This window comes from Camelus ferus, chromosome 4, assembly GCF_009834535.1.
Source record: "Camelus ferus isolate YT-003-E chromosome 4, BCGSAC_Cfer_1.0, whole genome shotgun sequence".
Lineage (NCBI taxonomy): Eukaryota > Metazoa > Chordata > Mammalia > Artiodactyla > Camelidae > Camelus > Camelus ferus.
Window position 1 is genome coordinate 67220809 of NC_045699.1, and position 12238 is coordinate 67233046.

The window sequence follows — 12238 nt, forward strand, 5'->3', positions numbered from 1 at the left end:
GCTCACTCCCTCACTTAAGAAGGCCTCCCCTCTGCTGTGGCCACTGGTAGCCTCTCCCAGACATGGCCTCAGAGCAGCCAGGGTGAAGCCCCCGCCCCCAGCCTGCTCCCCACCCTCTTCCTCAGCCCCTGCTCAGTACCCCTCACCCCTAACGTGTCTTGCCCTTCCTCTCTGTTCCCTCCCATTGAGATCCACTCCCACGTCCCACTGATTGGGCCACAGAACTGTTTCAACTGGTCCCCGGACCGGCAGCATCTGGTCACCTGGGAGTTGGTTGAAAATGCAGAATCTCAGGCCCTCCCCGTCCTGAGTCAGGATCTGTGTGCATTAAAGGCTGATCAGCCTGCTGTTAACAGCTTCTTTAGAGCCTGCATCTCTTGCCCTGGGTGCCACCCACTCCCCGCCACCCCCAGGAGGGCCCACACTCCCCTGTCCGCATCAGCACCACTCTCTTGAACCTTCACCCACACAGAACTGCTCCTGCTGAGGTCACAATGTGCTTTTAACGGCTGCACCCCCAGGCCGTGCAGCTCAGGCACTGCTCCCCCTGCTCCCGACCGCCTTCCTGGCCCCTGGGTCTACCAGGGCTGGTTTCTGCCTCCCTTCGTGGCCTGTGCCTTCCGGTCCTCCACCCCAAGTGCCAGGCCCATCCTCTTGTCTTCTGAGCCTGGGAGCTCTTGAAACATCTCCACACCTGTAACTCCAACTACTGTGTCCCCACCAGGTGCTTCCAGTTCCCATCCCTTCAATCCTGATTCCATGTCTGCCAAGCAGCACCCCCTGGGTGCTCCTCAGCGACCGCCCTCGGCCATCAGCAGAAGTGCTCTCTCCCCTAAGCTGCTCTTCGTCTGTGTTGCCCATTCTGGTTAAAGGCCCCAGCGTGCCCATATCCCTCCCCTGCCACTGTTGTAGGGCGCTCTCCTTGCCCCAGTGCCCAGGACAGGAGGGATGTGGTGCAGTGAGGGACTGTTTCCTGCCGTGCACCCCTGAGCAGCCACCAGGTGGCGGTATTGTCCCAGACTTTGCCTGAAGGCCTCCCGGTCTGGGGCTGCATTGCCGGTCCAGCCTCCTGGGAGCTGGAGTCCCCAGGCCGTGGCCTGTGTCCTGGTCATTAGCAGGAAAGTGGGTCTGCTTTGGTGGACTCTCCCACGTAGCCAACAGTTGTGCAGCGGGTGCTTGCCTGGTGCTGGGGCGGGCCCTTAATCTGCCTCATCCCATCCTCACAATAGGTCCTGGGGTAGAGAGCGTCACTCCACCTTTTTTATGGAGGTGCAGCTGGCAGAACATTAGGTTGGTTTCAGGCGTACAGCATGTTTCGATATTTGTGTATATTGCAAACCAGTCACCGTAAGCGTAGTTAACATCTCTCATCGTACGTGGTTACAGATGTTCCTGTGGCGGGAGCTTTTAAGATTTACTTTCTTAGCAACCATCAAATAGGCAATACAGCGTTATTAACTGCAGTCACCCTGCCGTACATCCCATCCTCCAGACTGAATTATTTTACAACTGGAAGTTTGTGCCTTTTGATTCACTTCACCCATTTCACCCCACCCCCACCCCCCCCACACACACCTCTGGAAACACAAACCTGTTCTCTGTACAAGGAGCTTGGTTGTGTCGTTGTCGTGTTTCATATTCCACATGTAAGTGAGATCGCACAGCATTCGTCTGACTTGTTTCGTTTAGCATGACGCCCTCAAGGTCCGTCCGTGTTGTCACAAATGGCAGGATTTCATTCGTTTTTGACGGCTGAAGAATAGTCTACTGTTTGTATGCCACATTTTCTTTATTCACTCGTCCGTCAGCGGACACAGCTTGTTTCCACATCTTGGCTGTTGTAAATGATGCTGCAGTGAACATAGGGGTGCACAGAGCTTCCTGAGTTAGTGTTTCCCTCTTTTTCTTTTTTGCTAGTTCCCAGTGCACAACACAGTGACTCAGCTATATATGTGTGTGAGCATGTGTGTTTATATATTCCTCTTCATACTTCTCATTATAGGTCATGACAAGACACCGAACACAGTTCCCTGTGCTACACAGCAGGCCCCCACCACCCAGCTATCCTGTATATAGTAGCTTATATCTGCCAGTCCTAAACTCCCTGTCCATCCGTCACCCTCTTCCCATTCTGGCAACCATATGTCTATGTCTGTGAGTCTTTTTATGTTTTGTAAGTTCGTTTGTATCATTTTTTTTTTAGATTCCACATGTAAGTACTTTCATATGGTATTTGTCTTTGTCTTGCTTACTTCACTTAAATGGCAATCTCTAGGGCCATCTATATTGCTGCAAATGGCATAATTTCATTCTTTTTTATGGCTGAGTAGTATTCCATTGTGTATATATAGCACATCTTTATCCAGTCATCTGTTGGTGGACATTTAGGTTGTTTCCATGTCTTGGCTACTGTAAATAGTGCCACTATGAACATTGAGGTGGCATGTATCTTTTTGAATTAGAGTTTTCTCCATATAATTGCCCAGGAGTGGAATTGCTGGATCATATGGCCACTCTATTTTTAGTCTTTTAAGGAATCTCCATAGTGTTTTTCATAGTGACTGCACCAAATTACATTCCCTCCAACAGTGTAGGAGGGTTCCATTTTCTCCACACCCTCCCAAGCATTTGTTGTTTGTGGACTTTTTAATGATGGCCATTCTGACTCATGAGTGGTGGTACCTCATTGTAGTTTTGATTTGCAGTTCTCTGATAACTAGCAATGTTGAGCATCTTTTCATGCACCTACTGGCCGTCTGCATGTCTTTTTTGGAGAAACACCTATTTAGGCCTTCTGCCCATTTTTTGATTGGGTTTTGTGTTTTTGTTGAGTTGTATGACAGTTTGTATATTCTGGAAATTAAGCCCTGGTCAGTCTCATCGTTTATTTTCTCCCAGTCCGTAGGTTGTCTTTTGTTTTGTTTATAGTTTCCTGTGCTGTGCAAAAGCTTATAAGTTTGCTTAGGTCCCATTTGTTTATTTTTGCTCTCGTTTCTATTGCCTTGGGAGGCTGACCTAGGAGACCATTACTACAATTTATGTCAGAGAATGTTTTGCCTGTGTTCTCTTCTAGGAGACTTATGGTGTCCTGTCTTATGTTTAAGTCTTTAAGCCATTTTGAGTTTATTTTTGTGTATGGTGTGAGGGAGTGTTCTAACTTCACTGATTTACATGCATCTGTCCAGCTTTTCCAACACAACTTGCCAAGGACTGCTCTCTCCACTGTATATTCTTGCCTCCTTTGTCAAAGATTATTTGACCATAGGTGTGTGGGTTTACTTCTGGGCTTTCTGTTGTGTTCCATTGACCCATATGTCTGTTTTTGTGCCAAGGCCGTGCTGTTTTGATCCCTGTGGCTCTGTAGTGTTGTCAGAAGTCTGGGAGGGATATTCCTCCAGCTTCATTCTTTTTCCTCAGTATTGCTTTGGCAACTCTAGATCTTTTGTGATTCCATATAAATTATAGGGTTATTCTAGTTCTGTGAAAAATGGTAATTTGATAATTACCCTGGGTAATTACCCTGGGCAATTAGATAGGGATTGCATTAAATCTATAGATTGCTTTGGGTAGCATGGCCATTTAACAATATCAATTCTTGCAATCCTAAGAGCATCGGATATCTTTTCATTTCTTTAAATCATTTTCAATTTCCTTTGTCAATGTTTTAAAGTTCTTAGCGTGTTCTCCCTTTCTTGAGGTAAATTTCCAGGAGTGGCTCATATAGTGGTTCTATTTTTAATTTTTTGAGGACCCTCCACACTGTTCCACAGTGGCTGCATCAGCCGTGCACAAGGGCTGCCTTTGCTCCACGTCCTCACCAGCGTGTTATTTCTTGATGTGACCCCCCTTTAGAGGTGAGGTCACTGAGGTTCAGAGGAGAAAAGACCTGCCTGAGGTCACCCTGCAATGTCAAGTCCTTCCTTCCCCACCTCTTCCATTTGTGGGGACCACAGTCATCTCAGCAGTGTCACCGAGTCCTTTCAGCCACAAGCCCAGGGGCTGCTTGAGGCTGCTCACCTCTGCTGCTCACGCAGGGCCGGGGCGGGCCAGCCCAGATCTGTGTCTGTCGATCTGTCCTGGGTCGGCCCGGGGGACCATCAGCAGGGTGGCTGGGGATGCGGTGCTGAGCAGTGGCGGGCTGCTGGCTGCCTCAGCCTCCCTGCCATTTCCCCTCAGAGCTCTCCTGCTGCCCCTCAGCCTTGAAAGATCCCTGCAGCCCGTCTGCCCTTAGCTGTGCTCCAGCTCTGGGCGGCCCGCGGAAGTGCCTCCTTGCTGCAGGCAGCTCACCTTGGGGGCCGAGAGGGCATTTGGAACCCGCGGCTGGGCTCTGCACCCTACTGGGGGGGCACCCAGTGGTCACCTCCTGCTGGGACAGTTCCACATCGTCTTCCTCACAGCCTCCTCCACCACTGTCCCCAAGGAGATGGCTTCAGGTGATGGCCAAGTTCAACCAGGGCCACTCGACTCTGCTTTATGTAGGGAAGCCCTTTTTTATGGCAGTTCTACTGCTACAGAGTTTTACAATATTATTTCAAATGTTTAATGGCCACTGACCTCATCTAAGCAACTCGTTCCTTGGACCCACAGGCCCACATGGCCACTGTGGTGTAGCATCCAGGCCGTTCCCACGGCCCGCTCCCTGCAGCCTCAGGCCTGCCCAGCGGGGCAGCCACTCCTGCCTGGCACTCCCTGCCCCACATTTGGATGCTGAAATCCCCCCTAGCCTTCAAGGTGAACCACAGGTGTCCCCCTTCTCTGCATTTCTGTTACCTGGGGTCAGGCAGGCAGGCTCGGGTCTCAGGCATGAGGGCTGTGCTCCGGTTTGGGTGGCAGCAGGGCTGGGCTGGGCCCAGGTGGGCTCCACCAGGTGCCCAGGTGGCCATGTGAGGCCCCTGGGTCCTCATCACTTATGGGGAAGTGGTCCTGGGAAATCAGTGAGGAGACCACATGCAGGGTGTGGGGTGGCCCCCCTTCCCTGTGTCCCCATCACCCGGTTTTTGTCTTTAACTGTGCTCAGGAAGCACTGAGCACAGTGGTAAGTCCAGGGGTCCCCCGGGCCCACTGGCTGCGGCCGGCCTCAGCTCAGGTCTGGGACGGAGCCCCAGGTCTGCCCCTTCCCGTCCGTGTGACTCCTCCCACAGCAGGAGCACAGAGACTGTGTGCTGGGAGGCGGGAGGGCATGCGGGCAGCTTGGGTGCTGCTCGTGCTGAGGGACCGGAACAGTGATAGGTACCAGTGTCACCAACTAGCCAGCCACCTGCAGCCCCAGAGGCACAGCTCACACTGCAGTACAGGTGCGCCCCAGAGCGCATCCCTTCCCACGTCTGGATGCTCAGCAGGGGGACCTCAGGGCCTCTGCCCGGCTTGTCTGAGGCCGTGGAGCGGTTTTCTCTGGTGGCCTCATCTCATGCCCTGACTGTGCTTCTCTGTCCCCCCTGCACCCCCACTGCAGTACGAGTACAGCTTCCGCACGGAGCAGAGCGCCGCTGCCAGGCTCCCGCCCAGCCCCACGCGGTGTCAGCAGATCCCTCAGTCCTGAGGGCCCCTGTGGGGCAGAGACGCCTCCGCCCAGACTACTGAGCGCCCCTCCCTCGCCCGGACCCCCGCCACCCTTCCGCACCGCCCTGCCCGGCGCTTCTGGGAGACTCTGGGCGGCTGAGCTGTTGCCTCCTCGGTCATCGGCTTGTCTGACATGGCGCCCCGCCTCCCTGAGGATGCTGTCCATAACCTCGACTAACCTGTGTGTGTAGTGACCAGCGGCTGCTGCCCTGTTGTCCTGTGAACAACCCTACCCACCGCGGGAGTCACCCCCGAGGGCCCTGGACAGTTCTTCTGGCTGCCCAGTGACGCCGCTGGCTCCCTTCACTCCTGACTGTCACCACCACTAAGCCATTGCTTTCCTCCCGGAAGACTCCCGGGGCTGCGTGGAATGAGTCCCTCACCAACGGCATCACCTGCCCAACAACTTCACAGAGACCCTAAGGAAACGCGGGAGGGAGATGCTGGTGGTCCCCAGGTGGACCCAGGCCTGGCTCCCTCCCCGCTGTGGACATTAGACTCGCCACTCAGTTCACACACTGGACACCCTGAGGTCGGGGGCAGCACCCTGGCCACCAGCCCAGAGAGGACTTGCCTTCTGGGCGGGAAAGCCAGGTGGCCAGGCGCTTGCCAGGACGTGAGTTCCGCTGCCGGGACGCAGTGCTCACCCACCTCCTCCCCTCACCCTACAAAGGGCTCGTCTCTGCAGCGCGGTGCCAACAACAGCTCCCACTGCCCGGCCGGTGCCCTGACCTGGTGGCCAGGGCTGTGGGTGAAGGGGCTCCGTGAGCCTGTGCCCAGGGACGTGGACACACATCGCTGGGCTTCTCCCAGCCAGGCCGTATCTCGCAGCCTCTGCTAACAGGAAGAGTTGTTTCCAAAAGCCCATCTGACCCAGGTTCCCAGATGGGCGAGAACTGACATTTCCGCCATGAGTGGCCAGCGAACGCACTGGCGTTCCCCACGGTGCCAGCTGCCCTGTCCAGCTCCATGCACGTGTGCCAGGAGAGCGGGTCTGCCACCAGCCTGGAGGCTCGGTCCTCATCCTGGTGGCTGCTTTGTCATGCTGTTGGAATTGGAACTCCCAGAATTTGGTATCTCACATCTCAGAGGTCACCAGATGGTTGGAGCTTTGGACGTGAGGTTTGATGTGTCTGGAGGCTGGCGTGTGGGTGGCAGCCCAGGAGAGCTGCTGCCCAGCCGGGACAGCCCCTTCCTCCCTGCACTTCCTAGGATGGCACGTGGGCGGCTGGGGGCGGCAGGAACTGGCCAGCAGTTAGGAGGGGCAGCCTCCAACTGAGAAGTGGGGCGGGGGCAAAACATACCTCACATACTTGCATCAGCCCAGCCACCTCCAGGCCTCCATTGCTCCCCACAGTTGCCCTTGGGTCTTCATTTCAATACCTCCTGATCTCTGTGCGTCGGGGAAGTGCTCACCTCTCCCTACCACCCCCGAGCCCTGAGGACATCCCCGTGGGGCTGGCTTTCCCGTGCCTCCCCCCGCGGCACGGTGGCAGGAACAGGCAGTTAGTTGGTGGATCCCACCAGGGCCGGGGAGGCCGCAGGATGGAAAGTCCGGTGAGGACCCCGTGGGATTGGTGCTTATCCAGGACAGCGCTGATGAACTGCTCTCACATGTACCCACTAAAATAAGCTGGTTGTTTCCAGGGACTTGGGGGAGCCCTGTGGGGCCCAGAGAACCTGTGTCTGCTACTGCTGTTTGGATGGGAGGGGCTGGTCCAGAACCAGTGAGAGGGGTGATGTCTCTGCCCCCTTCTGCCAGTTGCATTGGTTTGCGCGCTTAGACCTTCCTCTCTGGTCCCACCCCAGCTGTGGGATCATCTTCAACAGGTAACGCCCGGCAGCCTTTCTCCCTTGACTGAGAACCAAGTGTTTCGGCACCTCTGATGGGCCCTAGGAGGTCCAAAGACAGTGACGTGGGATTCCCGTCAGCGAGCAAGTGGGCAGTGAGGGTGGTTGTGGGGAAAGGGGGGGGCCCTCCGCCAGCCCCCAACCCCGGGCCATCCTGCAGTTCCCGGATGGACAGAGCAAGGCTGTGTGGACGCGGGCAAGCTGGGGGAGGCCTGCGCGGTGTCACAGACTTAGTCTAGGCTTCACAGTGACTGTGACCATCACTACAACAGCAGCTTGAGATAACTAAGACAGTGTTACAGAGAAGCTAGTGTCCGTGGTAGACTTCAGGCTGCTCCAAACCCTCTGTTTCTCTCCTTCTGAGACGGGACGGTGCGTGCAGGTGGGGCCCCGCTCACCCCCAGGAATCGAGTGCCCTGATTCTTTCTAGGACGGTGCTTTTCTTCACGAGCCCTCTGGCCATGTGGGCAGGGAAGGCAGGGGCTCTCTTGGAAACACAAAGTCCTTGTTGGAAGGACTAACCGGAGCACAGGGGCCCACGTGGCCTTCTCTTTCCTCTTTGAAAATTCAGAGTCTCTCCAAAGGCCTTGGAAATGGCACAGCAGTGATGAGGAGTAAACAGTTTGCTCCAGGTTCACTTGCAAATTTATAACAAGGCTTTTTCCCACCTCGAGTCCAGGAACTGATGCTAGCCGCAGCCTCCACTCAGAGGGAGGAGCCCCCCGGGGGCGAGGAGAAACAGTAGGTCAGGCCCCTGCCCTCGCTCCCCGGAGGCCGCCCTACTGGGAAAAGCCACCAGTGTCTTTTCCACCGGCGCCCGGTTGTTAGGAACGGCGGCAGGGAACCGGGAGGACTCACGTACGAAGCACCCACTCCTTGCCAGGCACAAGGCCGGCACTTGAAGCACATTTTCTCTTGTCACTCCCCTCCCTCCTGCCCCCCCCCCAAAAAACACAAACACCCAGAAGTGGATGTTATTTGTTCCTGGTTCCAGACGAAGATGGTGAGACACGTCCCCAGGCACAGAGCTGGTAAGTGGCAGAGGCAGGATCCGGACCCGCGCCTCGTCTGGCCCCAAGCAGGACCCAGTCCGCAGCTCCCTGGAGAGCGGTGGAGCCCAAGGGTGAGGGCCGAGAGGCCTTGACAGCAGCCGCGTGCCCAGCAGGAGCTCACCTTCCCCTGGGCCTAGAGGGGCGGGGCTGCCCGCGCCTCGGGGTGCCAACCGTGCTGTCGGCACCTGTCACCACCAGGAGCCGGGGCTTCGGCCGGGCCTCTGGGTGCTGGCGTAGGAACGACATCCTACTGCGTGTATTTATTTGAGCCGATGCTAGTACTTGGCAAAGGGAAGTTTCACTGTGTGATTGTCTTCTTAATATAATTTGTTAAATAAATGTTTGTTTTAACCTTTCCCTGGCTTGCTGCTGTCTCCCAAGCACCGAGATCAGCGTCCCTCCAGGGATGCTCTGGGCTCCAGCTTTCTCTCCAGCTCATCCCAGATGCTGGCCGGTCGGGCCACTGCCCTGGCCTCCCCGCCTTCTAGAAAGAGCTGGTGGGTTTCTCTGCCCCTATTTAGTTTAGATGACCTGGTGACAAGCCAGGAGAATCCAGGAGGGGCGAAGAAAGCTCTGCCGTCCTCTGGCAGCAGCCTCAGGAATGCTCCTGGGAGGAGGAAACCCCAGTTTCCCGTATAAAGCACGTGAGCTGCGTCCGTTTCAGGGGGTCGCCAGCGGGGACCGCAGGGGGCTTTCTTCTGCAGCACAGCCCGGCCTCGTCTGCGCGGGGGCAGGCTGTCTGGCTGTCCGGGCAGGGAACACGCAGCCACACGGCTTCAGCGCCGGTGGTTTCATCCTATCCCAACTGCTCACCTGCTGGCAAGACACACCTCGAAAGCCAGGGAGGGGCTGCTAGGCCCAGATGCACCTGGGCGCCTTGTGCGGACGGGAACAGGACAGGTTTCACTGTCAGAGCCTTTTGCCTCCTTTATAAGTGACTGCATTTTTGGGCTGGACACGCCGGTCTGAGCCATCACTGCCTCCAGCCCTTTTCACGCCAGACTCAGGTGAGAACCAGGCGACCCTTAGCTCTCATCTCATTAGGACCACGAGGGTCCCCAAAAGGGTGTTGGGGCCCCAGCCCAGGCCCCCACCTTTGGCATCTCTCAGGTCTCTTTCCCACAGGAGGAGAGAATTCCATGAGAATCCCACAGAGGACACTCAGCACGGAGTTTGAAGAGCTGGATTCACATTCTGGCTCTGCCACTGCCTGAGCCCTCCTAGTGCTGGGTCACCAAGGAAGTTCGCGCTTCGGCCTCTAACCCAGGGCACAGAATCCGTTAGCGGGGGGCCTCACTGCTCAGGGGCGCCCAGGGGGAGCACCTCACACGTGGGCCTTTGGGCAGCGAGAAATAACACCCGCACATGGCAGCCCAGGCCGGGTTAGCGGCCAGACCCAGAGGACACTCGGAGCCCAGAGCAGGACGCAGCCGGGCCTCGGAGGGGCCAGGTCAGGAGGCACCCGCTTCTCCTGCCCTGCCACACCGCTCGTCCGCCTCTGCCGGGCCGTCTGCTTGCTCCCCGCCCTCTCACACTCTGGCCCTCCCTCTCATGTGCCCGGTGCACAGCACACCCCGCCCATGCTTGTAAGTTCAGGAATTCTCAGTTCAGAAGATCCAGAGGCAAAAGTCCCAGGACAGACCCAGGTTGGCCGGCCTGGGTCAGGCGACCCTTTCTGCCCCTGGTGGGAGGAGGGGGGTGCGATCACAAAGCGTCTGGAGCAGGTGTAGGTTTAGACCCTCGGGAGGCACCTGCTACAGAGAAGGGCGAGACTGTAGGCAGCGGGGCAGGACACCACCCCAGGGCAATGGGGGAGCCCCCACTACAGCTCTGTGATAGGGGAGGGCACAGTGAGGTGAGTGTGGCATCATTCATCTACACCTCTGCTCAACTGTCCAAGCCAGGTTGTAGGAGCGCCTTGCACACGCAGGCCCACAGCCGGGCACTGGGGACTCAGCAGTGACAGACAGCACCGACAGCCCTGTCTGCGTGGAGCTGATGGTCTAGCCCGTCCCATCTGCCCCTCACCCACACCCCAGCCATGTCTCTCCTACTCCCCCCTGCTTCTGCCTGTTATTTCCTGACCTAACTGACTCATCCCTAAAACTCTGGACGCTCTGAACCCCGCCCTTGCCTTTCTCTCCGTCTTCTGCATCCTCCCGGCAGCTGGGAGCAGTCTGTCTTGGACGTGCTTAGCTCGGTCGCTGGCCAGTCTCCTTGAGCACCAGCCACAGAGTTCCAGCAGCCACCGGAGGCCTCCGCTTGGATGTTTCACCTTGAGCTCGGCACATCCCGAGCTGAATCTGCCGTGTTCCCCCAGCCCCCCAATTGCTCCCCTTCTCCTAACTTCCCCATCTCCGGCACAGCTCCAGCACCCCTCACCGGAGCCGCCTATGCCGCCACCTGGAGCCGTCTGTGATCACCCTGTTCCAGCTGGACAGCTCTCTCACCTAAATTTGTTTTCAGACTCAGCCGTGATTTTTTCTTGCTGCTCCTTTTTTAGTTCTGGCCCTTGACGCTTTTTGTCAGGATTACAGCATCAGCCCTTTACCCTTTCCCCTGCCTCCCATGTCTTCCCCTCTCATCCATCTTCCTCATGGCCAAGATCCAGGAGGACTCCTCCACTTACAGTTCCTCACCCGTCACCCTAAGAATGAAATCTGAATCCCTCGGGATTCCATTCACCCCTGTTCTAGGTCTGACCCCCAACTCCCATCCCAGCCTCACCGCTCACTAATCTCCCTTCTGAATTGTTTGTGGTTCCTCAAACCCTAAGCTCTGCTTCCTTCCCTTTGCATATGTTACTCCCTCTGCCTAGGATGCTTTTCCCTCATTTTTCTGCCTGCTAGCCTCCTGCTCATCCTCCAAGACTCTGCTCATACATCACCTGCCTGATGTCCTTCTTGACCCCTTGGAGGCAAAGATCATGATCCGCCCCTTCAAGCCACTGCACGCCTCGCATATTAAAGCCACTGGTGCGCTGGAGCTGCTTGATCCTCTTGTTCGACTATCTGCTCCTGGAGGAAGGAGCGTATGTCTCATTTATTGCGCCCCCCTCCCCAGCCACACATACGCAAACTGAGCGCTCAGTACAAGTCTAGAAAAATAGCAGGCATCAGCAAATGCAAGAAAAAGAAAAGGCATCCAATATTGGAAAGGAAGAAGGTAAATGTCACTATTTTCAGATAACATGTTATTATATATAGAAAACCCTAAAGACGCCACCAAAAATTGTTAGAACTAATAAATTCATTAAAGTTGCAGGATACAAAAATCAATATACAAAAATGAGTTGCATTTCAATACACTACTAATGAACTATCAGAAAGAGAAATTAAGAAAAAACAATCAAGTTTACAATTGCATCAAAGAGAATAAAATACCTAGGAATAAATTTTAACCAAGGAGGTGACAGACCTGTATATTGAAAACTATGCGACATTGATGAACAAAATCAAAGAAGACACAAATAAATGAAAAGATATCCCATGATCATGGATTAGAAGAATATTGTTAAAATGTCCATACTACCCAAAACAATCTACAGATTCAATGCAATCCCTATCACAGTTCTAAGGGCATTTTCACAGAAAGAGAACAAACAATCCTAATACTTGTATCAACCACAAAAGACACCAAATAGCCAAAGCAGCTTGAGGAAAAAGAACAAAACTGGAGGCATCATCCTCCGTGATGTCAAACTATATAGCAAAGCTCTAGTAACCAAAACAGAATGGTACTGGCATAAAAACAGACACAGATCAATGAAACAGAAT

At 55.1% G+C, this 12238-nt stretch overlaps 1 protein-coding gene across 2 annotated transcripts in view; it reads left to right on the forward strand.

Annotated features, from left to right (window-relative positions):
* Positions 1 to 8818, forward strand: part of MVB12B (multivesicular body subunit 12B) — a 263550-nt gene extending 254732 nt beyond the window's left edge. For both annotated transcript variants that reach the window (XM_032478454.1, XM_032478455.1), the window contains one exon: positions 5453 to 8818. In XM_032478454.1, the coding sequence (XP_032334345.1) occupies positions 5453 to 5539 (87 nt within the window). In that variant the 3' untranslated portion in view covers positions 5540 to 8818. The remainder of the gene's footprint in view (positions 1 to 5452) is intronic.
* Positions 8819 to 12238: the final 3420 nt, after the last annotated feature.